At 38.1% G+C, this 24,159-nt stretch overlaps 1 protein-coding gene across 1 annotated transcript in view; it reads right to left on the bottom strand.

The window, feature by feature from the left end:
• Sema3e (semaphorin 3E) overlaps window positions 1-24,159 on the bottom strand; it is a 228,093-nt gene that overhangs the window by 8,562 nt on the left and 195,372 nt on the right. Inside the window, exons 10-16 of the mRNA XM_057758657.1 lie at window positions 22,391-22,535; window positions 19,704-19,926; window positions 16,841-16,932; window positions 14,014-14,055; window positions 13,657-13,823; window positions 9,565-9,632; window positions 8,196-8,335 (exon numbers count right to left, since the gene is read on the bottom strand). Coding sequence (XP_057614640.1) covers window positions 8,196-8,335; window positions 9,565-9,632; window positions 13,657-13,823; window positions 14,014-14,055; window positions 16,841-16,932; window positions 19,704-19,926; window positions 22,391-22,535 — 877 coding nt within the window. The remainder of the gene's footprint in view (window positions 1-8,195; window positions 8,336-9,564; window positions 9,633-13,656; window positions 13,824-14,013; window positions 14,056-16,840; window positions 16,933-19,703; window positions 19,927-22,390; window positions 22,536-24,159) is intronic.

Genomic DNA, 24,159 nt, shown 5'->3' on the forward strand with positions numbered 1-24,159 from the left:
CTGTGTTCAGTGGAACTAGGGGTGTGTTTTTAATTTTTGATGTTTGATAGTATAAAGTAGTATTTCATTCATAATCAGAAAATCACATTTGAGAAACACAGCAGTATAGGCATATGAAGTCCAGAAGCATGTCATAGAAACGTGACCGTTACCATGGGGATTGCTCTACATCAGTTGCCTGCATAACAGAAACACTTCTATTGTCATACTTCTGTTTACTGTTACTGGTTACAGTGAACTCACACTTTTCCCTCAGGAATAAAGGTCATTCTAAGTCCCTGTACCCATTGTTAGGTGGCCTCAAAAATTAAGTGTGCTTTCAATGGGTGATGGACATCTAAAAATAAAAATGACTCAGAAAGTTATATTTGAATTCCTCCCATGAATTCCTTCCACCTTAGTTAAGCTGGATACCTCCAGCATCGAATCCATTTCTTTTTTAACAACTGTGCTTTTTCTGTGTCTGCAGTCCAGATTTCTGTGGTCAAGAAGAGGGTACATAAGACACCCTTCTCTCAGATGCTCTCCTGGGCAGTCTATATAAACACAGAATTCTCAATGAGAATGGTTTTACTGTTCTTCACTATAAAGATTGATTCAGGATGTGCCGTAATGGCAAATAAAAAAAGTAATTGAACCAAGAGCAGGGCACATCTGGGAGCTGGTCAGAAGGGAGCACTGGCTCTCAGGTGTACTAGCTACACGGCTCTATGCTTTTTACTGGAAAGGGATAGACATGGGCCTTCCATTAGCTTAATGCAAAATACGTCTAATGACAACATCAATTTAGTCAAAAATAAAGACCAACAGCATATTATTTTATTTATCTGACCAGTGTTTGACATAAATGGTGGTTGACTTAGGGCAAAATCATCTGAAAAGATAAAGTAAATTTTTCTTTTACTTAATCATGTTCTAATATGACGCAGCATATGACAGAGATGGTTGCTAACTAGAGAGGGAACTGCTTGTCTCTCCTATGGAAGTCTAGCACCACAAAGGGAACAAACGTGAAAAAGGAAAGTTATCGCCTAACATAAAAAGACATTGAAAGTTATCAGGATTAAGAATACAAATTTGATTGGCCAACATATTTAAAACAACCAGGATGGGCAAAATGACTCAGAGAATAAAATGGCAAGATTGGTGGCCTTAGTTTGATTGCCGTGACCCAAGGTAGAAGGAGAGAAAAGACTCTTGACAGAATCCATTCTCCATTGTATAGTAACTGTACAATGTAGAGGAACTGTTTGGGGTCTTTTACCCTCTCATCAAACTAAGTAGGCTAGATGACTAATTATCTCCAAACCAGAAAAGAGCTGGGACGTTTGAAAGTATGAAGTTTTCTTTTCCACTGAAACTGAAGTTCCAAATGTTTACTGACTGCAAATATTACTAGTTTTTAAAATGATGAACATTTTTTAATATGTTAAAAAGGAAACATCCAAATTCCTAAGCAGATGTTTCAAACGAGGCAATAGTGTATGCTCATTGTGTTGTATAAACAAGAAAAGCAAGGCCACTGGTGTGGAAGCAAAGCCCACGCATTCTGTGCATGTGTGTAAAGACACAAGCATGGACTTCCAGCATTATCGCTCCCTCACCTTTCTTGCCCCTTGTTTAGCATTGATGAAGGTTGGAAGAATGAGTAGCAAACAGGATTCTAGACAAAACATGGAGTCGTACTTTGTAACTGATTTTACTTTATATGACATAACCTCAGTATCAACAATGGAACTTGTGTTCCTGTGTTTACAGGAGCAGCCATCTTTGCAGGTCTTACTGCGTACAGTCAATACAGAAGCAATGAAATCTAAACATAGGCGGAAAGAGCAGCTGACTGCTGGGCAAACAGGACTACTGCACTGCTCAGTGGGATTGAAATGACTTTGATGCGTTGACATGGCTCAGTGGGTGGGCTAAAAGCAGTTAAAAATGATATTAAAAATGGTAACTTTGGGATGGAATTAAAACAATATTGGGAATAAGGTATAATTCAAGATTTGGGACTGATGTCATTTTAGGCTTTCTTTTGAAATTTCCATCACAAATAGACACATTGGTGCATTATTTAAAGTTGGCATAGTGCTTACAATAAGCTAGATGGAAGACAGACAATTTTATTGTTGTTTTTTCAAGATAAGGTTTTGCTGTAGCTTTGGAGCCTGTCCTGGAACTAGCTCTTGTAGACCAGGTTAGCCTTGAACTCACAGAGATCCACCTGCCTCTGCCTCCCCAGTGCTGGGATAAAAGGTGTGCACTACCACCTCCAGGCAGACTGTTTTTAAAACATACTAACATACATTTCCCTTTAAACTGAAAATTCACAATGGTAAGATCAATAAGAAGAGTGGGGGAAATGTTTCCTCTACGGTCACCAGAAGAGAAATTGTACAAACTTGTTTTGATCTTATGGTCCGGGTGCGTGCTTTTCTGCTGTATCCCAGATGGAAGGAGAAGGACAGGTTAACGTAGTACATCTTCAGGTGGCTTCCAAACCTCGCCACTCAAGAGACTTATGACAGTTCAACTCACTGCTGAAAGCCAATTTCCTTACAGTATCATTAGGACATTGCATGAGTAAAGATCAAAATCTAGAAGATTCTACTACAAACAAGTTGTTCACACTATTGCTTAGTTCTAGGGAGAATTCATTATGACATTTTAGTGCTCACCAAACAGTGAGGAGACTTTTTTTGCTGATAGATCATTTTCTTCAACAAACAGGGGAACCTTCCACAATGATACTTGTTGGGTAAGGTTTCAGTGTGAGCATTTTTACCAAGTCATTAAGTCTAGGAGCAGAACATTGTTTTATAAAGAGCTATGCAGTCAGTACTTTGTTCCTTATGAATTATGTTCTCTTCTGTCAGTATTCCTGAATTAATAAGCATATAAATCTTAGCAAACAATGCATGTTAAAATATTCCCCATTTACTGAATTTTAAAATATAATGTTTCTACATCTCAGAGAAAGAAAACATTTTAATTGTAGAACTAAATACTTTAACAAGAAATATTTTTTTCCCTAATGAGGTTAGTACTGTAATTTGGCAGTTATTTGGGGGCCTTAAACTTTCAAGTATGTAAAATTGTAAGATTGAGAAATCAACAAACTAGGGAATAGTAGTGATTTGGATTTTCTTTCAGAAGTGTTTTCTTTTTCGTTTTTATCTTTCTTTTGTTTTTTTTTTAACCAGAAAAAAAAATGGTAATTTGCATCCTCTTCATGTAAGGTTCGGTGTATTGTTTTAAATGAAAATGGTACACAAAAACATTTGTGCTCACCAAAATTAATCAATGACAGCAAACCATTAAACCTTCTAGCCTTCATCTGTGGATGAACTCCTACTATCCACTTACATCAACTCTTGTTTGTCCCCCAGTGAGAGGAAGAGGCATTGTTGTGTTGGTTGGGAGCCTAGCCTAGCAGAGCCATCTTGCCAGGCCACTCGTCACCTATTTTAGAACCTAGCCTGTCTCTTTGCTCTGGGATAACACAAGTTCTTCATCTTGCTTAGCCAGTTAGCTGCACCCTCTCCCCCTGCTATTTCTTTTCAACGATCAACAGAGTCAAGCCCCATATTTCAAAAGAAACAATCCAAAACTCACAGTTACCCTTGTCTCTCGGTTCCTCCTCCTCTCTTAGCTTAGCTTTTGGTAGAGCCCACTGCTCTGACTGATTCTCCTTCGACACAGATGCATGTGTCCCTAACCCTACCGCTTGACAGCTTCTTCCGCAACTATCCCTCTCTACTCTTCTTGCTAGAAATTGAATGTGTGCTTCCTGCATTTTGCAAAGTGTGTTTCCGATTACCATATCCCACCCAATTTCTTCTCCACACTCCAGTCTGACCTTTCTGTCTCTAATTACTTAAGCTATTCTGCTCTAAAAGTACTGGCAACTTAATTTTATCTGTATAATGTATATAGTGATACTGGCTTTCTCAGATAAGCGTTGGAAGTTTTATGCTGCTTATGGTGTATAAATGCCTCAGAACAGCACAGGGCACATGACAAACACTGAATGGATGATAACTATAATCACTACTTGTTTTCTATTTCTTTCGCAGTCTGTCATCTAATTTTCTCTATAATGCATGATTTTCCTTTGTTCATAGCTTGAGCTCCCATTAGTTCTTAATTGTTAATTAAGATAAGCTCTACAAAGGGAGGCATCTGTGCTTCTGCTTCTTTACCTCCAAGGATTCAACATTAGACTGCTGCAGGGGCTAAAAGTATCAACAGAAATAGATGCTTAGGATAATGCAAAGTGCACAGACTCGGAAAATACAGCTGTTTTATGGTAACGCAGGGGCTATCTTTTCTGGAAGGTCATGGAGTCAAAGCTTGGAAGTCACACGAAGAATGAAAACCCATTGCTGCAGATACCATGTAATAATGAGTCCTGGTACCAGAGCTTAGACTGGGGCAAGTTCAAATTGTGGCAAGGGTCTTAGATACTTGAGCATGAAGAATAACGGGTCTGTTGCCGAAGCTGAAGCAGCCTGCTTAAGTGTTTTTAAGGCTTACACTGGCAGATGTCAAGTGTCTAAACTCCTGCTATAAGCCACGTTCCCCTTGCTCTTCACCTTTAAGCATGTGAAAGCGTATTTATATTCTGATTTCAGAAGATTCTGTCATTTTGCAGAACATTTAGTAGAACGAGGCCTGGTCCTGAGTTTATTTTATTAGGTGTGAGTTATTACACATTCTGAGTTTCAATTACTTTGATTATAAAGTATGTTTTTAGAAGGGTTGTAATAGACTATACAGTCCTTTATACTGAGACAACGGATGACTATAAACTAACATTGGATCAGATATTCTTGAGTTTAAACACCGGGTATGTCACTGGCTGTTTATGAGCTATAACCCTCTCGACTTAACTTTCTACATGTAAGAAGAGACTAATCATGCCCCCACTCAGTAGAGAGATCTAGCAACAACTAGGAAGGCACCCAGCACAGTCCTACAATAAGGTTTACAATAAGGATTGACTTCTATCAAAAGAACTCTAGGTCTCCTGTCCTTCGCATTTGACAATGCTGTGTCTAGCAACCAGCATATTTACTTTATTCCCTGAATATTAAATATGCTTATAGCAACTATTAAAAAACATGCTATGGAAAATGTTCCATGAAGTACAAAGAACAGCATATTTTAATAAATATTTGCAGACCTAATAAAATGTGTAGAGATTGTTTCCACATGGTGTATTTAGGGAAACAGGAAACGCTAAGTTGGAAAGATGAGAGAAGTGGTGGTGCCCAGAGTTTAGAAGGAGACAAATGAGATTTTAGACGCTGCATGGCGATCCGGGAGAATAATATAATCAGATAGTTTATCCATATGAACGTGTCATTTGCAGATAACACCACAAGACTCGGTGTAACACACACACACACACACACACACACACACACACACACACACACACACACACTTGAAAAAGGCAGAGTTCACAGAATCAAAGATTTCAGTTCAGTAGTAGGGAGATGTTATACCCTGTGGCCTGACCCAGTTTGTGAAGTGAGGGATACATTTTGATCGTTGTCACCTAGAACGCTGTGCACAGCATCCCTCAAGAAATTAAGAACTTGCTCAGTAAAATCAAACATCCTTCATTATGGTCTACAGGTTGCAATAAGACTACTATACGTCTCAAAGTAAATGAGGTGTAGAAATGATAATGAATGCAAAATGATCCCTAAATGAAACTCAGGGTTTTCTGAGTCATTCTGCTTTCAGTGTAAAATATATACATCTGGCCTCTAATGACGTCAGCAGTTTGTTTTGTTTTAGCTTGTCAATAACTAGACAAATACATTGCTGTGACTATTGTGAACCATCAACTGTCTGACAGAGCCATGGTTTTCATTCAGAGAGTAAGTTCAAAATTGCAAATGTCGTAGCTGTAACAGTCAGGGAAAGTGGGGTGCAGCTGGCAGGAAGGTAGGCAGAAGCAGCAAGGTTGGGAAGAAGCTCAGAGCTGAACACTAATGGATGCTCTACATCAGAATGACTTCAAAGGAGGCAGATTTCAGTGAGCTCCAAACGAGAAGCAGAACTCAGTAAGGGAAGAAACCGACTGACGAAAGAATTACTTCTGTCCTCAGAAGCATTCTGACTGCAGCAACTGTGGAGTATTCCCAGGTCCCCTCCTGCCAAGTGCTACAGTGGAATTTAGAAAGCCATTTCATCTCACATTTGTGGAGTGGATTTAATTATTGATTGATTGCACTGGCAATAAATAAACAACTTAATTAAGTGTGGTATGTTGCATTGCCTTTGCCTCTGTATGTCTTGTTACACTGCCCAGAAACTTGGGCAAGTTCTGCTTTTCAGATAACCTTTCCCTTTATCCTTTATCCCTAAACCTTAGCATGGTAAGGCTCTTTCTTTTTTTCTGTTTTTAGGGTTTTTTTTTTTTAATTATACAATATATTTTGGTCATGTTTTTCCCATCACCCAGGTCTTCCCCAACTCCCTACCCATCTAACTTTATTCCTCTTTTCTCGCTATCTTTCTCTCTTCTTCTTCTTCTTCTTCTTCTTCTTCTTCTTCTTCTTCTTCTTCTTCTTCTTCTTCTTCTTCTTCTTCTCTCTCTCCATATATATATATATATATGTATATACATATATAAGAAATAACACAATTTTTTAAAAAAACAATTAAACAAAACAAAACACCAAAACAAAATTGAGTGTAGTGGTGCACACCTTTAATGCCAGCACTCGGGAGGCAGAGGCAGGTGGATCTGTGAGTTCTAGGCTAGCCTGGTCTACAGAGGGAGTTAGAGAACATCCAGGGTTACACAGAGAAATCTTGGTTCAAAAAACCAAACCAAAATAAAACAAAAGCCAACAAACATAGATTTGGCTTTGAGTTGGCCAACCTGCCTAGGTTGATACACCCAGCGACATTCCATTGGAGAAAAGTGATTTTCCCTTTGGCAACAGTTATCAATCACAAACAGCTTCCTGGTTAGGGGTGAGTCTGTGTCCACTTCCTATTTTCAGTGTTGGGAGCCCATCTGGCTTGAACCTGTACAACTTTTCTTTCTATGAATATTCATGGACCCAGGATTAATAAATTTCATCATCTTTCAAGTATACTATGTGACTACAGACTAGACACATTACATTATTAGTTTTGCAAAAGCCTAAAAAAAATATTTTGGAGGAACTGGTAATTTTGACTTCAGTGACAGATTTAATCAGCAGTAAAAAAAAAAAATAAAGCAGTCATTTCTACTGGTCATCTACAGGCATGCACGTACAGCTCTTCTCTGTGTACAGGCTGGAGGAATCCATCACTGTGCACAAGGAACACTGGAGGCATCCCGTCAGCTCTCCTCTGTGTACAAGGCAGACTGGAGGCATCCATCACTGTGCACAAGACAGGCTGGAGGCATCCCTTCTGCAACCCTCTGTACATAAGGCATGTTGTACTCACCTAGCATGAGGACTTCCCTTTCTAGCAAGGGTCATCTGTACTCTATTTATCAAGACCTTCCCACTGCTGCGAATACTGTTATTGCCACTTTATAGATCCTCTTGTGAAATAGAATCCGAATCCTTTAGTGAGCATTCATCATGAGATTTCTCCAGGTCATTCTGAATGTACTTTAAGGCTGCTTCTCTCCCTTCCTCTCGAAGTAGCAAAGTCATTGCCCCAATCCTTAAGTGACCTCAACAAAACAATCTCCAAAGCTACTCAAAATGGGCAAAGTGTTGAGGCTCACCTTTGTTCCCAGGGGATTAGAATCCTATTCAATTTTAAATCAAATCTTACTTGATTTAAAGCTTTATTAATACTGATGCCATTATTATTCTTATATGTTAATAATTTTGCTATTTCTCAGGAATACTTCCTTGATGGATGTAGTTTAACATTTTGTTATGACATATATCATGAAGCTGTGAGTACTTTCAGCAAGAAATACATGAAATATCAATTTCCATAATTCAAAATATCAATTCACATGTCTATGCAAAACAATCTATTTGAAACATAAATAATAGTTTTATAAATATATGTTTATATTATAAAATTATATATGTATAAAAACCTAGAAACTATAAGACATACTTAACTCAATGTGGTTTTATTTGAAACATCAAGTTCACCCAATTTCTCCCTGCAGCTCGCTCTAGGTAGGACAGCAATGTGAACGTGTCGCCAAGACTTACCTCTTCTTTTCTTGCCTCACGTCCTTTCTGTACAAACCAGACGACTTTTGCTTGTAGCGAGCGTGGGGTGCACTCCAGCAGCGTGCTGTTACTCTCGATGCCATAAGCCAGCCTCTCTTCTGTCCGGTCCAAAGCGTCTCCTACAGCAGAAAGACAGGAATATCAGTCGTGAAACTGGAATTTTACTGCTAGATGGCTTTCTTCTTTTAACTGTATTCAGGTCCAGCAGCAAGGTAACTAACACTTTCTTGGTTGCTAATCACTAGGCAATTCTGAAAAATGAGTTATTTAGAATGCCATATGAAAACTTGGGGATTACAAAAGGTAACTACACGATGAAGTGGGAAGGCAGGCGGCACCTGGGAAATCGGCTCCAGAACATGGAGCAGTGAGGACAGAGATAAAGTCAGAGGCAACATTCTCTGATACGGCAGGCGCATGGCATGAGACCGCGCGTTCAAAGGTGTCTGATTTTCTCAGGATTTTTTTACCCTCATTCGAAGATTGATCTCTGAGCTTCCTTCTATTAAGGCTATCCTTTCTCTTGCATATACTCCCAGTAGCTGGAATCCAAATTTTGCTGGGTCTAAAATAATAGTAGTAGTAATAATAATAATAATAATAACCACCTCTGGGCTGCAAGCTCTAACAGACATAACGTCCGTTGACTGTCCATGATCACCCTGTGCTTCTCGGAGACCCGATAACACAACACAGCTCTGTCATTGTCTATGACAATTGTTTGACATTCTTATTTTTGCCTAAATCTAAAGATAGTTAATATCAATTCTAAAGTTACTCTGCCATAACAGAAGAAGAAATGGTTTTCATGTGTTTATAAAACTTAGTAGGTGAGGTGATATATGTTACATCATAAATAATAAAAATCAATTTGAGCAGGGTGGTGGTGTTTCTCACCTTTAATACCATCATTCCAGAGGGAGAGGCAGGTGGATCTCTGAGTTGGAGGCCAATCTGGTCTACAGAGCGAGCTCCAGGACAGCCAGGACTACACAGAAAACTCTGTCTTAAACAAAAACAAAATCAAAACATAACTAAAAAAGGGAGGGTGGGTAATAAATCTAAGAAGAAGAGGTAGGTCCTGGAAGGTACTGCCACTAACCACTGGTAATTTGCTGCGTTCTGGTCCTAACTTTCCTCAGCCTTGATGTCTATTACCAGGTTGTGTCAGTGATGGGATCTGCAGCCAGTTTTGCTAGTTATGTCAACTACATCTGATTGTAAACGTTGGGCAAAAACAGATCCTTCCAAAACAGTGGTCCAGGAAGGAGATGCATTTAAAGAAATGCGCAATCCATCTTCAGCCTATAGTGGGTAAATCACAACAATCGATTTTTCTAAGAATTACCAGCAAACTGTTGTCCAAAGCACTGTTGGGCCGCATTGCCATGCCGAACGTCCTGCCTGCGGAACCGCCTGGAAGAAAGAAAATTCAGGAGATTCTGAGATTTCGATTTACTGGATTTAAAAATACAGCCAAACACAGTGAAGATTTCAGAAAAGTTCTGCTGTTGAAAAAAAAATTATCTGTTATATAAAAGCAGCATAAATCCAAGGTTTACATTTTCCTTATTTCCAGGCAGCATTTTCAATGGTTCGAAGATCTATACAACACTGTTCTTTATACGTTTACGTTTGTTTGAACTCCAGACCCTCAAATACTAATTTAATAAATTTTTCTTTACAGTTTGTTAAACATTTGGTTCAACAAGAAACTCACAGTCTGTAAATGAATGACAAATGGTGTGCCCAGTCAAGAACAATAGGAATATTTATTTGAGTAGAGAATGTAATAAAAGCCCTACACATAACGAAGTGCAACGAGGAAAAAGATATGCAAATCCAAATATTTTACCTTCCTAGCCTCTCGAGTTTTCATTGTTCCCGTTCTTAAGTCTCTTCCCTGTCTTTAAAAATGACGGTGGAATGTTGAGGGGAAGGGCAGTTTTTCTCATGGGAAAAGCAAGAGTAGAAGATATTACCAATCAAATTCTAGCAATATGCACTATATACAGAAGAATACTTTTTGTTTCAAATGGATTGCTAATTAGAAAGCTTTACCCAAAGATACAGAATGTGACAAAATAAAAGTTAGAACTTCTATGAGAGTCATTGCTCTGTACTAGACTGAATAAAAACTTGTAATAAAGGCAAAGGAAGGGGGGCTAGGGCTTTGTTTTATGCTAGTGTGCACAGCTAGCTTCAAGAACAGTGAGCAAGGAGTCTCTTCAGCTGCCAGTGTGGATCCAGCCTATGGTGAGCACTGCTCCACAATATGAGTCTGCTGGGCAATGGTGGCTAACGCAGTAGGGGTCAAAAGGAGCAAGGGAGGAAACAGTTTTCATGTTGCAGGGATGATGTTTTGTTGAGATACTATACTAACTATACGAGGATAATAGAAACTTCATCTAGATCATTCTAGAAAAGAAACTTGAATGATATATAAATAATTCAAATTTTTGTTCATAATAATTGGAAACCCGCAGTACTGAAAAGGTGACATCTTCCAGCAGGCTTTCGGCTCCTGTTACAGTACCCAATCATTATCTTTTAGGCTAGAATTAAACAAAACACTTGTTATCATCAGAACACAAGAGCTTGACCCAAGAAGCTATACACTCTTGAAGAATGAATATTTTTCTTGTATCCCTTCCTTCTTAGGAACTTGTAAAGAGGATACTGGAAATAAACAAAAGAGAGCCAGGAGGAAAGGAGGAGCCAGCTGCAGGGATTGCAGTGTACGTTGGAAGATCATTTGGAAGAGGCCAGACTGTGAATTAGAGTCTCCCTTATCAACACGTTTCCACTCTGGGAGAGGAAAAAAGGTTTATGTAAACGAGTTCTTTTTCTCCCCGCTTCTATTCAGGTCTGAGGCAGAAATGATTCCTATAAAAGCAAACTACTTTCTCTCCATGCGCTGGAATTTACCCCAAAGGTCTCTTCCAGGAGTAATGGTTGAAAAGAACTTGACACAGTGGAATATCTCGAGTGCCCTGAACTGAGCTAATTCATTTCTAAGCATGGCTTCGGATCCTGGCATCTCATCCCTTACTGCCTATTTATTTTGTACATTTCTCAAACTTTTTCAAAGTTACTCATCGACTTTGTGCTGTGGAACAATCTTTGTGCACTGATGTAGTACACACATTGGTTAATAAAGAGCTGACTGGCCAATAGATAGACAGGTTGATGTTGGGTGGGGCTTTCAGACAGATGGGATGCTGGGAAGAACAAAGGTGGAGTGAAAGAGTCCCCAGGAGATGAAATTACTGTGGTGAGATAAGGAACTGAGCCACTTGGTAAAACATAGACAGAAATATAGGTTAATTAAAGTTATAAGAGCTAGTTGAGTAATAAGCCTAAGCTATTGGTCTAGCATTTATAATTAGTAAGGCTCATGTGGTTATTTGGGAGGTGATTAGCAGGACAGCTGACTGCCGAGATACTGAAACACCCTACCTACAAATCTGTGGTTGCATACTTTTAAAAGATGCACACTAAATGAAGAAATATTAGCTCTGGAAATTCTTCCATTAGAACAACATTGCTGCTGTGTGCCTGATGAAGAGCTTGCTAGTCATGCATAAAATTGCACAACTCATAAGCGATTGGTGCAGTGTCTGCAAACATTTATTTTATAATTGCCAGTGACAATACATCAATAAGCCTCATCACATCTGTAAAATGTCCCTTTGTGGCATGACTGGAGATAAAGGAGTGTGGAGAAACATTTGATGGTCTTTATCTATCGGTATCCACCCTGGTTTCAAAAGTTTAATGAGAGGATAAATCTTTGGTGAGATAAGTCTATTTACCTTGATTTATTCTCTACACAGTGTACACATACATGTGTGTGGGTCAACATCTCATTATGGCTCATAAGTCTCTACATTTTGCATCACTTAAAATTAAATTTGAGCAAAAATGTAAAACCCACTAGTATTAGATCTTTAAAATAATCCCTTCAGATAAGCTCCTCTTCTGGTATTCACTCCTGAGTCAGTGAAGGGCTTGGTTCCTGATGAGCGCTTGATGCCTTTGCGAAATCTATCACCTTCCTCAATTGGAACCTCTCTCTACTGTGTCATAGTGGTGATGCTCAGCTCTAGAGAACACATCCCCCACACTGCACTTGGTCAAGCACCTAAAATGCTCAGAAACAAGCCTTTACTGGCACCGTTCTTAGCTCTATTCTCTACCTGAGGCCTTGGTTTCCTTGCAGGACAGTATGCATAGAGTAGGTGAACAAGCTTCCTTAGCATTTCAAATAAGTACAACTTTTTTTTTCAAGAACGGGTTGGAATACCAATAAGCACTTGTAGAGAGATTGAAATGATTTGCTCCCTTGTTCGGCACAGTTGGTAAACTATTTTGTTCACAGTTCTCTGAAAGACGCACTTCATCTTTGACTCATTATATTTTGTCTTTAAATCATTCTTAGAATGTTAATTTGTTAAAGTCAAATTAATAAAAGTTTTGAATTAATGAAGACATTTGTGTTTGTGTGCATGTGTGTGACAAAGAGACAGACAGACAGAGACTTTTTGTGTGATCGTAAAAAGATTATTATACTGATTTAGATTCAATTTGGATCAAAATATATTTTTGAAAATTAACACAAAATTAAATTAGAATAACTGGAATTCATACACATATCTTTTCTGAAAGAATTTTAGATGATTCTACGTATTGCTCTATATATTCTTTATGAGAAAAAACACCCTGCTTTTTATATAAGACCTTTTCTTATTTATTTTTCTAAAATATATACAATCGCCACATAGTGTAAGTGGAAAAATAGTCTTCAAAGTATTGTGTGAGCCTAAACTCCTGTTTAGAGATAGCTTGGGTTTACTTTCCCTTGCAAATGGCAATGATTTCACAGAGCTATAGGCATTAGACTTCAGAGGTCTCTTGGTACCTTTCATTTGTATTGAATTAAATCACACATTTCATTAATTATACAGGTCATGTGTTTGCTTAGGAGTTAAAATATTCACTTTCAAACTGACATAAATGAAGACCAGCTGCTGGAGAGGACTTGGGAAACTGCAGGGTGTGTTCAGGGATGTTTATTTATTTCCTTTTTAAGTCTCTCAATCCTTCAAGCGTGGTGGCTTGCCATTTCCATGTTTTTAGTTTCTCTGAAGTTCATTATGGAGAGACGACAAAAAAAAAAAAAACAATCAAAGGAGGGGGAGATTCAGTGCAAAGTAAGGTAAAACGAAAAAGTCTGAAAGGGGGTGCTCAATTTAGTACATCAAAAGGTGTCGGCATAAAAATGGCAACTTGTGAACGCTTTATGTTTATGAACAGAATATAATTAGGGTAGTTTGTTTAGATTAAAAAACAGCTTGAATGTGCACAAACGGAAAAAAAAAACCCTCAAAATGATAGTTATTCTGAAGAGTGGAAACTTCCCCCTGAGTCGATAGCTTACCTCTTTGCATGTGCACCTGTTGGGTAATACCTGGAGCACGAAATGCCATCCCAGGCACAGTAAGGGTCTCGCGCCAGGCAGCAGTCCGCACAAGCATTGCCGTACAAGTCACAATGATGGAATCTGACCTGCGCCACCGCGGAGGGCGATCCGATGTAGAGCTGTTGCTACAGGGAAGCATAAGGCCGTTAGCGGAGCTGAACATGCAGAATTCGCCAAGACAGAGCCTGTCTTCTTATAGTGGTAACTATAAATAATGAACAACCAGCTTTCCATCTAGAAATCGTGTGCTACTGTCCTTGAATGCTATGCTGTTAATTAACAAACAGAAAAGACTTGGGCATGCAAGCAACTTACTCTCTTTGATGAGATTTCCATAGAAATGATGGGAGCTGGATCCTGAAATGAGTCAAAATGTTTTCTTTTTAGTAAATATAGGAATAAAATAGCAGCTTAATAAGAAGTTAAAATAGTTATGACAGGTGCAAAGCTTGCAGCCTGTATTGTTTGCTTTAGTGAATCAGCATGCAAATCCAATTCAATTAAAACACACCTTTCCACTATTTCCTAATGGCGAGGAAACCCTGCACAAGTGAGGAAAATGGGTGATGCAGTTCTTCTTTGCCTCTGAAGTAAACAGCAACTGTTTTGATTAATACTTGTGATTCACAAAGCCCTACATCCTTAGAATAATAAAGTGGAAATTTACTGAAGTATTTGAACCATTAGAAGTAAATTAACCGCATTTTAGAATATGTGTAATTCCTAGTAAATTTATGGTTTTTAGTTATTTGAACTCAAGCCTGTATGAACCATGTCTCCAATATGAATGACCAGAGTGAACTACTGTACAATGTTTGACCATGATGAAAAATCTTGTTTTCTTAGGATTACAGTAGAGGAAGGATAATACGTGGTATAGCATCAGGAACCTTCATGTTAGGTTAACAATGCTGTTTAATAGTTGAGCCTCTTTAACACTCACACATGCATGCACGCGCGCGCGCACACACATACACACACACACACACACACACAAAATCTCTAAAATTAATCATACAAACAGAGAAACACCAGGCAGATGGAACTCACTCAGGGAATAGCTACCCTTTGAGTAATTAATTTTTAAGAGAAAATATATGGACATTATGACAGTTTTTAAATTACTTTTCAGATTTATTTACTGAGTGTGTGTCCTGGAGGGATAGCACCTGTGTGAAGGTGGAGGGCTGCTTTCAGGAATCTGTGCTTTTCCTTCTACCGTGTTGGCTCCTGGGATCAAACTTGAAACATTAGTCTTGGCAGCAAGCTACCTTCCCAACTGAGCCATTTCTCCCACCTTAACCGTTTTTTGTCCTGTTTTGGGTTTTTTTTTCTCTCTCTCACTCCTTTTTCTATTTATTTATCTCTTTCTCTCTCTCATCTATCTATCTATCATCTATCTATCTATCTATCTATCTATCTATCTATCTATCTATCTATCTATCTATGTATCATCTATCAATCTCTCATTTTTCTACCTATTTATCTATCATCTATCTCTCTATCATCTGTCAATCTCATTTTTAATCTATCAATCATCTATCTATCATCTATCAATCTCTCATTTTTCTATTTATCTATCATCTCTCTACCTGTCTGTCTATCATCTATCAATCTTTCATTTTTCTATTTATCTATCTACTATCAATTTCTCAATCTTCCATTTATCTATCTATCAATCATCTATCTATGTATCATTTATCTATCTATTTTTGTTTGGGTTTGTATGTGTGTATGCATTATGTAACATTTTGGACAATGAAACACTTTGCACACAAGGGCATTGCTCATTTATTCATCCAGGTAGCAATGCTCCTAAAGAGTTAATTTGGAAAGATACTGATAATGAGAGCTATTGCCCCAATGCTAAATTAAATATTATATAGAGGCCCACAATACATAATAACAAGTATATCTGCTGTACTTGAGAGAGAAAGTAGGCTTTCCCTGTGAACAGCACTAGGGAAATCCACTCTCAGGGATAGCAAAGATAAAATGTCTCTTTCTCCACTAACCAATTCTTTCTGCTAACATCCATTACATTCATATATGGTCAGTCATCATCATTTGTAGACTCTGATTTGCAAAATGTCTACCTGCTAAATTAGATTGTAGTCATAATATTAGTACCTGAAGTGCATGCCTTTCTTTTTCATACAAGAGCAGGAAGAGGGCAACAAAGAAACTAAAGTGTTGAATGTCCAGATCCCTAGCTAGGTTGGCAGGGTGATCTCCAAATCCTTCAGCCTTGTGGTTTAAATAAGTGTGTACTTCATGGACTATTTAGTGCCATTTTGTTTCATTTCATTAATGGTGTCTTGGTGCTTAACATGTGTTCAAGCATGGTGCTGATGTGCTATGAAGTATTTCCAAAACTCAAAACAGCTGCGATGCATCTCAATGTCCAAAGCTATGTAAGACTTGAGCTCCATTCAGGCATGAGTTACAGTGATATTGACTGTCAGCTCAGTAATATGTATCAACAATGTAGACTAAGACACTTTAAACAGAAACACACACAAGGCAAGGCTGGGAATTGTTCCGATGAAAATATTGTGGTCAGAAATTTGCAGGATCCTGTTAGGCAAAAATATGAGTCAAGATTGAGGAACAGGCTTAAACATGATATCTGCTTCACCAATAAAACCTTATGGTATATATTTTTCATTATGTTATAGATCCATATCCATAAATATATATTTTCATAAATTTGTTTTATGTTTTAAATATGATTTTCTATATTTTCTTATTCTTGTTAATTTCTTTATGTAATTAATACGTTATAGTTAAACACAGTGTGCTCCTCCTGTCAGAACGTACACTAGTTGAAATGTGACACTTGGTGACAGTGTTAGCAATGTTTGTGTAAGATACAGGTCTTCACTGGTTGTTTTGGAATTCACGTGGGAGATGAGTGCTCTTTCTTCATAAAGTAGGTGGATATTGATGCTTGTTTCTATTACAAGCATATTGGCACTTTCATGAGATTTAAAATTATTCTTTCCTTGATTTTTCTCTGAATTCAAAATAAACCTACCAGAGGAAAAGATATCCTGAAATTAATAGGACATATTTTTCTCTTCCCTTCCAGCTTTGATTGAGTGTGGTGCGTGAATCTGGTCTGTATCGCTCATGAAATTACCTTGAATATCTGCAGTTCCTCTAGAATGACCTCCTCCATCCACTCCGTTTCTTGGTTGTAAATTGTGATTACTTTCAGCACAATTCCTGTATCTGTGAGAAAGCAAAATCGGCAATAATAGAAGTGGAGTGAGGAGCCAGACTTCAAGGGGACTGGAAATAAGAGGCACACAACACTTGACCACGGCCAGCTAAAACTCGCATGACTTCTTATACACCAACAACTTCAGTTGGCGCACATCTATTTTGCATGCAGAACCAAATTTTTAAGTGACATACGGATTGTTTTCCAAATAGTTTGGTCAATACCAAAACAAAATCAGAGATTGAGAACTAAGCTGCCATATTTTAGAAGTTTCTTCTGTGATACATCAGGCAAGCAGATAACTCTAAGTCTCCTGCAGGATCAGAATCGTGATGTACTTTTATCCCCCAAAGACACAAATTGCTGTTTTGTATCTCTTTGATGGTGTTGAACACAGTGCCTACCATATTCTAGGCAAAACCCCTACTAGTAGATTGCACTCCAAAACCTATGTATATTAATTTTTCAAATATACATATGTTAAAATAGTCCCTAAAAGATAGTTTTTAGTTCTAGGTTTTCTCTGACATAATTTGTTCTTTAAAATATGTGGTTCTCAACTTGTGGGTCATGAGTCATGATCCCATTGGGGTCACATATCAGATATCCTGCATACCAAATATTTATATTACAATTCATTCAAATAGCAAAATTACAGTTATGCAGTAGTAACAAAATGATTTTATGGCACCACAACATGAGAAACTCTCTTACAGGATTGTAGTATTAGGAAGGTTGAGAACCATTGCTTCAGATTACGTTTTTCTGAGTTTTTAATCTAAGGGAAATTGCTTATACCAATCAATCAATAATAAATACATCCATGTTGAAATTTGGAAGGACAGGCTGGGAAGAATATTCGGTGTGGAAACTGTTTGCCATGAAACTGTGGGGACATGGTTTCAGCCTCAGCACCCTAGTAACAACCTGGACACAGCCACGTTTACACTGGCCATGCAAAGACAGAATGATGCCTGGTATTTGCTAGGCAACCAAGTCTACCCCATTAAGGAAGACTAATAATTCATTCCCAACTACTCGGTTTCTATAACTGCATATTGCTTTGTAAAGCTATAATAGTTTGGATTTCCATTTTATGTTTTATTATTCCTTATATTCTGAGTGTGTTCTATCTAATTGCAGTTTGGATAAGAAATTAATTTATACCGACACATAACTTGATATTGGTATAAATAATAATTTATAAAAGATATTAGATCTTTAGAAGTATTAATCCATGGACTTCTGTGAGATTTGAACACTTTGTCAATAATTACCAGGTCCTATACATGAGTTAGTAAAACTAGATTACAATTAACCTGATAGCACAAACCTTTATTTTCTATTAAATACAAAGAATAAAAATTGCTTCATTTTGTTAGTTAAATATACAAGTCCACATGATAACATCAGACAAAAGCAAAAATGTAAGTTGATTTATTCATTTGAAAGCAATGAATTTGCAAGAATAACAGCCAAATATTGCATTAGAGCCCATGTCTGGCAAATATTGGGAAAGGGACCTATTATTTATTGGCTTTTTCAATATACTTTCCACATATCAAAAGTAGCTTAATTTGTTTTGGAAGACTGTGGCCCAATATGACAATATCAGTGAGTTAAATAAGATGTAGTTATTTCCCGAATGTTCTAAAAGAACTTTGATATTTCAAACAAGAAAACAGTTTTAGAATGGTTAGATATGTCTTCTGTTTTCTATGAGATTTAAAATAAAATATTTTTACCATTTTAACTACACTTCAGTCTTGATTTTGGATTTTCTCTTTTTAGTGGTCAGAAATCACCATGTGTGAGTGAGTGATCAGGTAATTCCAGGTTTCTTTTTTTTTTTTTCCAAGACAGGGTTTCTCAGTAGCTTTGGAGTCTGTTCTGTAACTAGTTCTAGTAGACCAGGCTGGGTCTCGAACTCACAGAGATCCGCCTGCCTCTGCCTCCCGAGTGCTGAGATTAAAGGCGTGCGCCACCACCGCCCGACAATTTCAGGTTTCTTACAGAGCTCTCATTCTTACAGAATATTGATCTCACAGAGCACACTATTAATCTTTTTTTTTAATTTATTATGTATACAATGTTCTGTCTGTGTGCATGCCTGCAGGCCAGAAGAGGGCACCAGACCCCATTACAGATGATTGTGAGTCACCATGTGGTTGCTGGGAATTGAACTCAGGACCTCTGGAAGAGCAGGCAATGCTCTTAACCGCTGAGCCATCTCTCCAGCCCCCACACTATTAATCTTATCAACAATGATAAGATAATGTCTGCACTATTGGTCTATTAAGTTTAATGTTTCTTTGCTTAAATTTTTTTTCTAAGATCTATTAAGTTTAATATTTCTTTGCTTATCTTTTTTTTTTTTTTTTCCAGGAAAATGAAGCTGTAGACCAAAGAAGCATGAAAAGGACTTAGCAATACATCCTCTTCCTGGCATACCCAGGCCAGGACCTCCTGCAGTGTCTTGCCTGAAGCTCCATGGGGTGGAATGCTTACTAAGATCATTGCTGGGGCTGCACCGGAGACGAGGATTTTAAGTTGAAGCACCACACAGCATTTGTTCTTCGTAACACTGGGTGCTCAACAATTCACAAGTTTCTTCCCATAAGTAAGACTTAATGTGGTGGCATTAATTAAAGCTATGAGTTCATTTGGTCATTTTATCTTTAGCAATGTGCAGACGGGCTAGTGGAACAGCATACGTGCTGATTGGTAAAAGCTGTCTGAGGACAAGCTGGAATGGATCAATGCGTTCTTGTGATTTTACCTGTCCCGATAAATAAAACATCATATTGGCCGTCCTCGGCTTCCACTCGGTCCACAGCCAGTTGCTTCAGGTTATATTTTCCATCCGTTTTCACTAGGATTGGCTTTTTATGGGCCGGTTTTATGGGCTGATACATTAGTGGATGCGTCCTCGCGAAACGAATGGCGTCGTCAGGGTAGTCTTTGGTGGTTCCATACTTCCCTCCGTTCATCTTGCTGGCACACTAAAATGCAAGTAGTTTAGTTCATTCTTTTCTCTCAAGCCTGAAGAGCAAACCTATGACCACTACCATAAAGAATTAGACATGTCAAATAAGCGCAAGCAATGAACTGTGCACTCAAGAGTATATAGTAGTTCCGCATCTTCTGTTGCAGAAATGGATTCAGAATTAAAAATTTCAAAAGAAAACTAAATTATTTTTTAAAGGCAGCATTGAAAAGGTATAAAGAACACTGAAATCCAGAAAACTGAAAATCTATACAATACAGGACAGTTTGGGGACAGCAAATAAATGCAACAATATGAATGATGAAAATATTTTCCATGGTTTTGAATTCTGTTTCTTATTTGAAGTAAATTTCAAACTGAAAAATCTGCCGTTCGCTGTTGACATAGTTTCGTGATAGCCTAGCATACAAGAAGCCCTGGATTAAACCTACTGCACCTCAAAAAATAAAGAAAAAGGAAAGGAAAGGAAAGGAAAGGAAAGGAAAGGAAAGGAAAGGAAGGGAAGGGAAGGGAAGGGAAGGGAAGGGAAGGGAAGGGAAGGGAAGGGAAGGGAAGGGAAAGGAAAGGAAAGGAAGGGAAAGGAAAGGAAGGGAGGGGAGAGAAGGTAAGGGGAGAGGAGGGAAGGAAAGGGAAGGGAAGAAAAAAAGAAACGAGAAAGGAAAAGAGAGAAAGGAAATATAGAGAGATCTATCACTCATCAGAACAAACAACACGTGTTTTTTGGTAATAAATCTCTAAAGTTCAGGATCACAGTCTAGCAAGGTGATCCCAGCACTGGGAGGTGAGGCGTAAAGGAGCCCATGTGGAAAGGCAGACTGAGCTAGAAAGTGAGACTTTGCCTTAAAAAGTAAATATAAACAAATTGACCATAATTGTGCAAAATAGATTTCTCATAATTGAAACCACCACGTTAAATGGTGATGTTTCTGCTTCCCAGCTGCATATTTCTAGCGTTACGGTATAGAGAGTTATTCAAACTCTTATCATTGCTAATTAAAGAGACAAGAAAACCTCTTTGTATTGTCCTGATATAATCTGTATGAATTTGTATTATTTCATATGTATCTGAAACTAGCAAAATTCAAAGTTAGTTACTTGCTCTTATATACTGTGATTCTTAAGACACTGATGCTAACACGCACAACTCCAGAGCACTGAGACTCAGAGCATGGAACTCCCGCCAATCTTTGTTTCCTGACAACTGCTGCTCACTCTCACGTGTGTTCCTCAGAATCAATACCAGGTGGAAGAATATCTGAATTTTTTTTTTCCTAATTTGAAGTATAAATGCAGCAGTTAAGTAGCTAGGTTCTATAAAGGGGGCATTTATAATTGTTTGTTTTTTAAAATCAGGCCATATGCCTACGTTTGGCATGAAGTGTGCACTTGGGTGCACTTGCACAATACATTATTGGAAACATTTTAAACTACCTTGGAAGAAGTTCAACAACCAGTCACTTCCTCCTCCGACCTCCTCTAAGGCCAAGTGGTTTCAAGAAGCATTTTTAGCTAAGCCACAGGAGTGGATTTTCCAATTTAAATCGCAATTTCAAGCAATAAAGTGAAATAAAATATATTTTATGTCTTACTAGAAGTAACGGGTTTAAGCCAGTGAGAGTGATTATCGTGATATAGCTTTGTCCTTGCTAATGGAGGTGAAACCGGTTTGCTTTCGTTTGCAGCTGGCTCTACAGAAAAGGCTCCTCTGTGACTCTGTGGTAATCACGGAATCAGTGAAGGCTCGCAGTCTCACCAGACGCCTGGAAAGTGTAGATGTGGATCTCACGGCAAGCTCAACACTCGTACACCGTGACTCTCATAAAACACACAACGGCACAACCTTTGCCAACCCCGTTGCTTGTGGTATCCATGGCCTAAATCTACATCATAATCCTCATTATTGTCAGTTTTAGACATGTCCCAATCGAAAGCATAACAGTTGATACAGGTAGTTAGGGTTCTGGTGGTAACATTTCAGAGGTAAATAAAAGAATTTCCTTTACTCTTCTAAGGGAACAAGTTGAGAGAAAGTCTGTCCTAAGGAACAAGGAAGTCAACACACATACTGAAATGGTAAAACTGGACAGGATTTTATTATTTAAAAGTGCCACATGGTACTAATTCTCCTCACAAGGCTGGAAGAAAACTTTACCATTCGTATTTGATTAAATATGTCTATGCTTACCTGCACCCCCAAAATTACAAGTTCCCTTAGAACTACTTGGCTGGAGCATCAGTGGCCACATACTTTATAATGCTGCCGCTAAGATGTATCCATGCACAGGTACAGCCTTTGCATTAGATAACTAGCAGAAAACTCAAGATGATACTGTTCTTTATTTACTGTTAAAATATCCTTATAGACATGAAATTCTTAAATACTTTAGTTGCAAAGCAAGATAGAATTTGTGAAACAAAGACCTCAAACATAGGAGTTGAATGTTGAATATTCCACTTACAGAACCAGGCCTTGGGTAAGGAACTTTTCCTTCATACAGTGACCAGTGGTATTCGGGGCCTTCTTTATGAGCATATGGGCCGTTAAAGGCTTCCCGTATACTTGACATGTGATAGACACAGATAGCATGGCCTCTGAATATATTGCTGAAAAATAAAAATTATAAATCTACATGTAACTAAGAGTCAAATACCCCAATATATGTACATTGGAATTAAAACTTGAACAATTTCTTTTCTTTTCCTCTTTCTTTCTTTCTTTCTTTCTTTCTTTCTTTCTTCCTTCCTTCCTTCCTTCCTTCCTTCCTTCCTTCCTTTCTTTCTTTTTATTTTTTTTGAGACATAATTTCTCTGCCAAGAGCTCTGGCTATCCTAGAACTCACTTTGTAGACCAGGGTGGCCTCGAACTCACAGAGATTCATCTGCCTCTGCCTCTCAAGTGCTGGAATTAAAGGCGTGCACCACCACCGCCCAGCAAAAAGTAATTTTTTAAAGCAGAGAATATTCTAGAAATCTTAATTATTGCAATATTAAAGTAAGAAAATCAAAAGACTTTCCATTCCTTTATTTCCTATTTTCTAAACTTGAAAACGACATTAGGAGGGTGCAACTGTGCAGCTTTTCTTTGGAACTGCTAAGTCTTATGTGTGCTTTTGCGTTTATTTGAATTATTTTCACATCATCATCATTTATTATTTCTTTGATAAAGGTGGGAGTTACAGTGCACACAGTGTCAGAGAACTTCTTGAGAGCCAGTTTTCTCCTTCCACCATGTGGTTCTCAAGTTCAAACTTAGATTGTCAGGCTGGGTTGCAAGTTCCCTTACCTGATGGACCATTTTTCAGGTCCCCTCTTTACATCTTTTTAAAGGCTATTAGCCATCTAAATTGCTCATTTAAATGGAATATTTCTATGTCATTACATCCCGAGTGTAGCTAATGTTCCATTAATCATTATGTTGTTGATTTTACTACAAATTCTATTTGGATTTCACTTGATTTCCTGGTAGCCTTTACCCTACTTTTTAGCATGGTGTCCTTTAAATATTAGAACATTTGCTAAACTCTTCTTCAGGTCATTGAATTCATCAGTGATGGAAGGACTATATAAAACTCAGATACTTGCCGGGCAGTGGTGGTGCACGCCTTTAATCCCAGCACTCAGGAGGGAGGCAGAGGCAGGCGGATCTCTGGGAGTTCGAGGCCAGCCTGGTCTAGAAGAGCTAGTTCCAGGATAGGTTCCAAAGCTACAAAGAAACCCTGTCTCGAAAAACCAAAAAAAAAAAAAAAAAAAACCTCAGATACTTGATCATCATATACAGCAGCAATCAAAATGATTTTTGAAATGGTAAGATTCCTTTAGAGGATAAATATCATTGTTGAATATGGTATTGGGGACATGTGCAGTCACATTTAGTGAAAAGATATTGTTACAGTACTTGAAAGCAGAGTCATCATTTGAATGAAGTGTGCCATTTCGCAGTCTCCATATTTTGTGAATTAAAATAAATGATGTTTGTGAAGGAGCTTTAGGAAAACATAAACTCTGTGTAAGTGCATTTCCTGCACTCCGGGCCAGCTGTTGAGCAGCAGCCATGTTATTGTCTTAGGACATCAATTCACACATTTTTATACTACACCTTGAAGCAATTGGAAATGCCTGTGATACTGGGGAAAACTAGACAGTCTCAGCGGAGGTGGCAATAAACCTTTGATCACAATTCCACAAATATCAACCTCCATGGCAGGTACAGCTGGGAGCTCTTTCCCCT

This window comes from Chionomys nivalis, chromosome 26, assembly GCF_950005125.1.
Source record: "Chionomys nivalis chromosome 26, mChiNiv1.1, whole genome shotgun sequence".
In the NCBI taxonomy this organism is placed as follows: Eukaryota; Metazoa; Chordata; class Mammalia; order Rodentia; family Cricetidae; genus Chionomys; species Chionomys nivalis.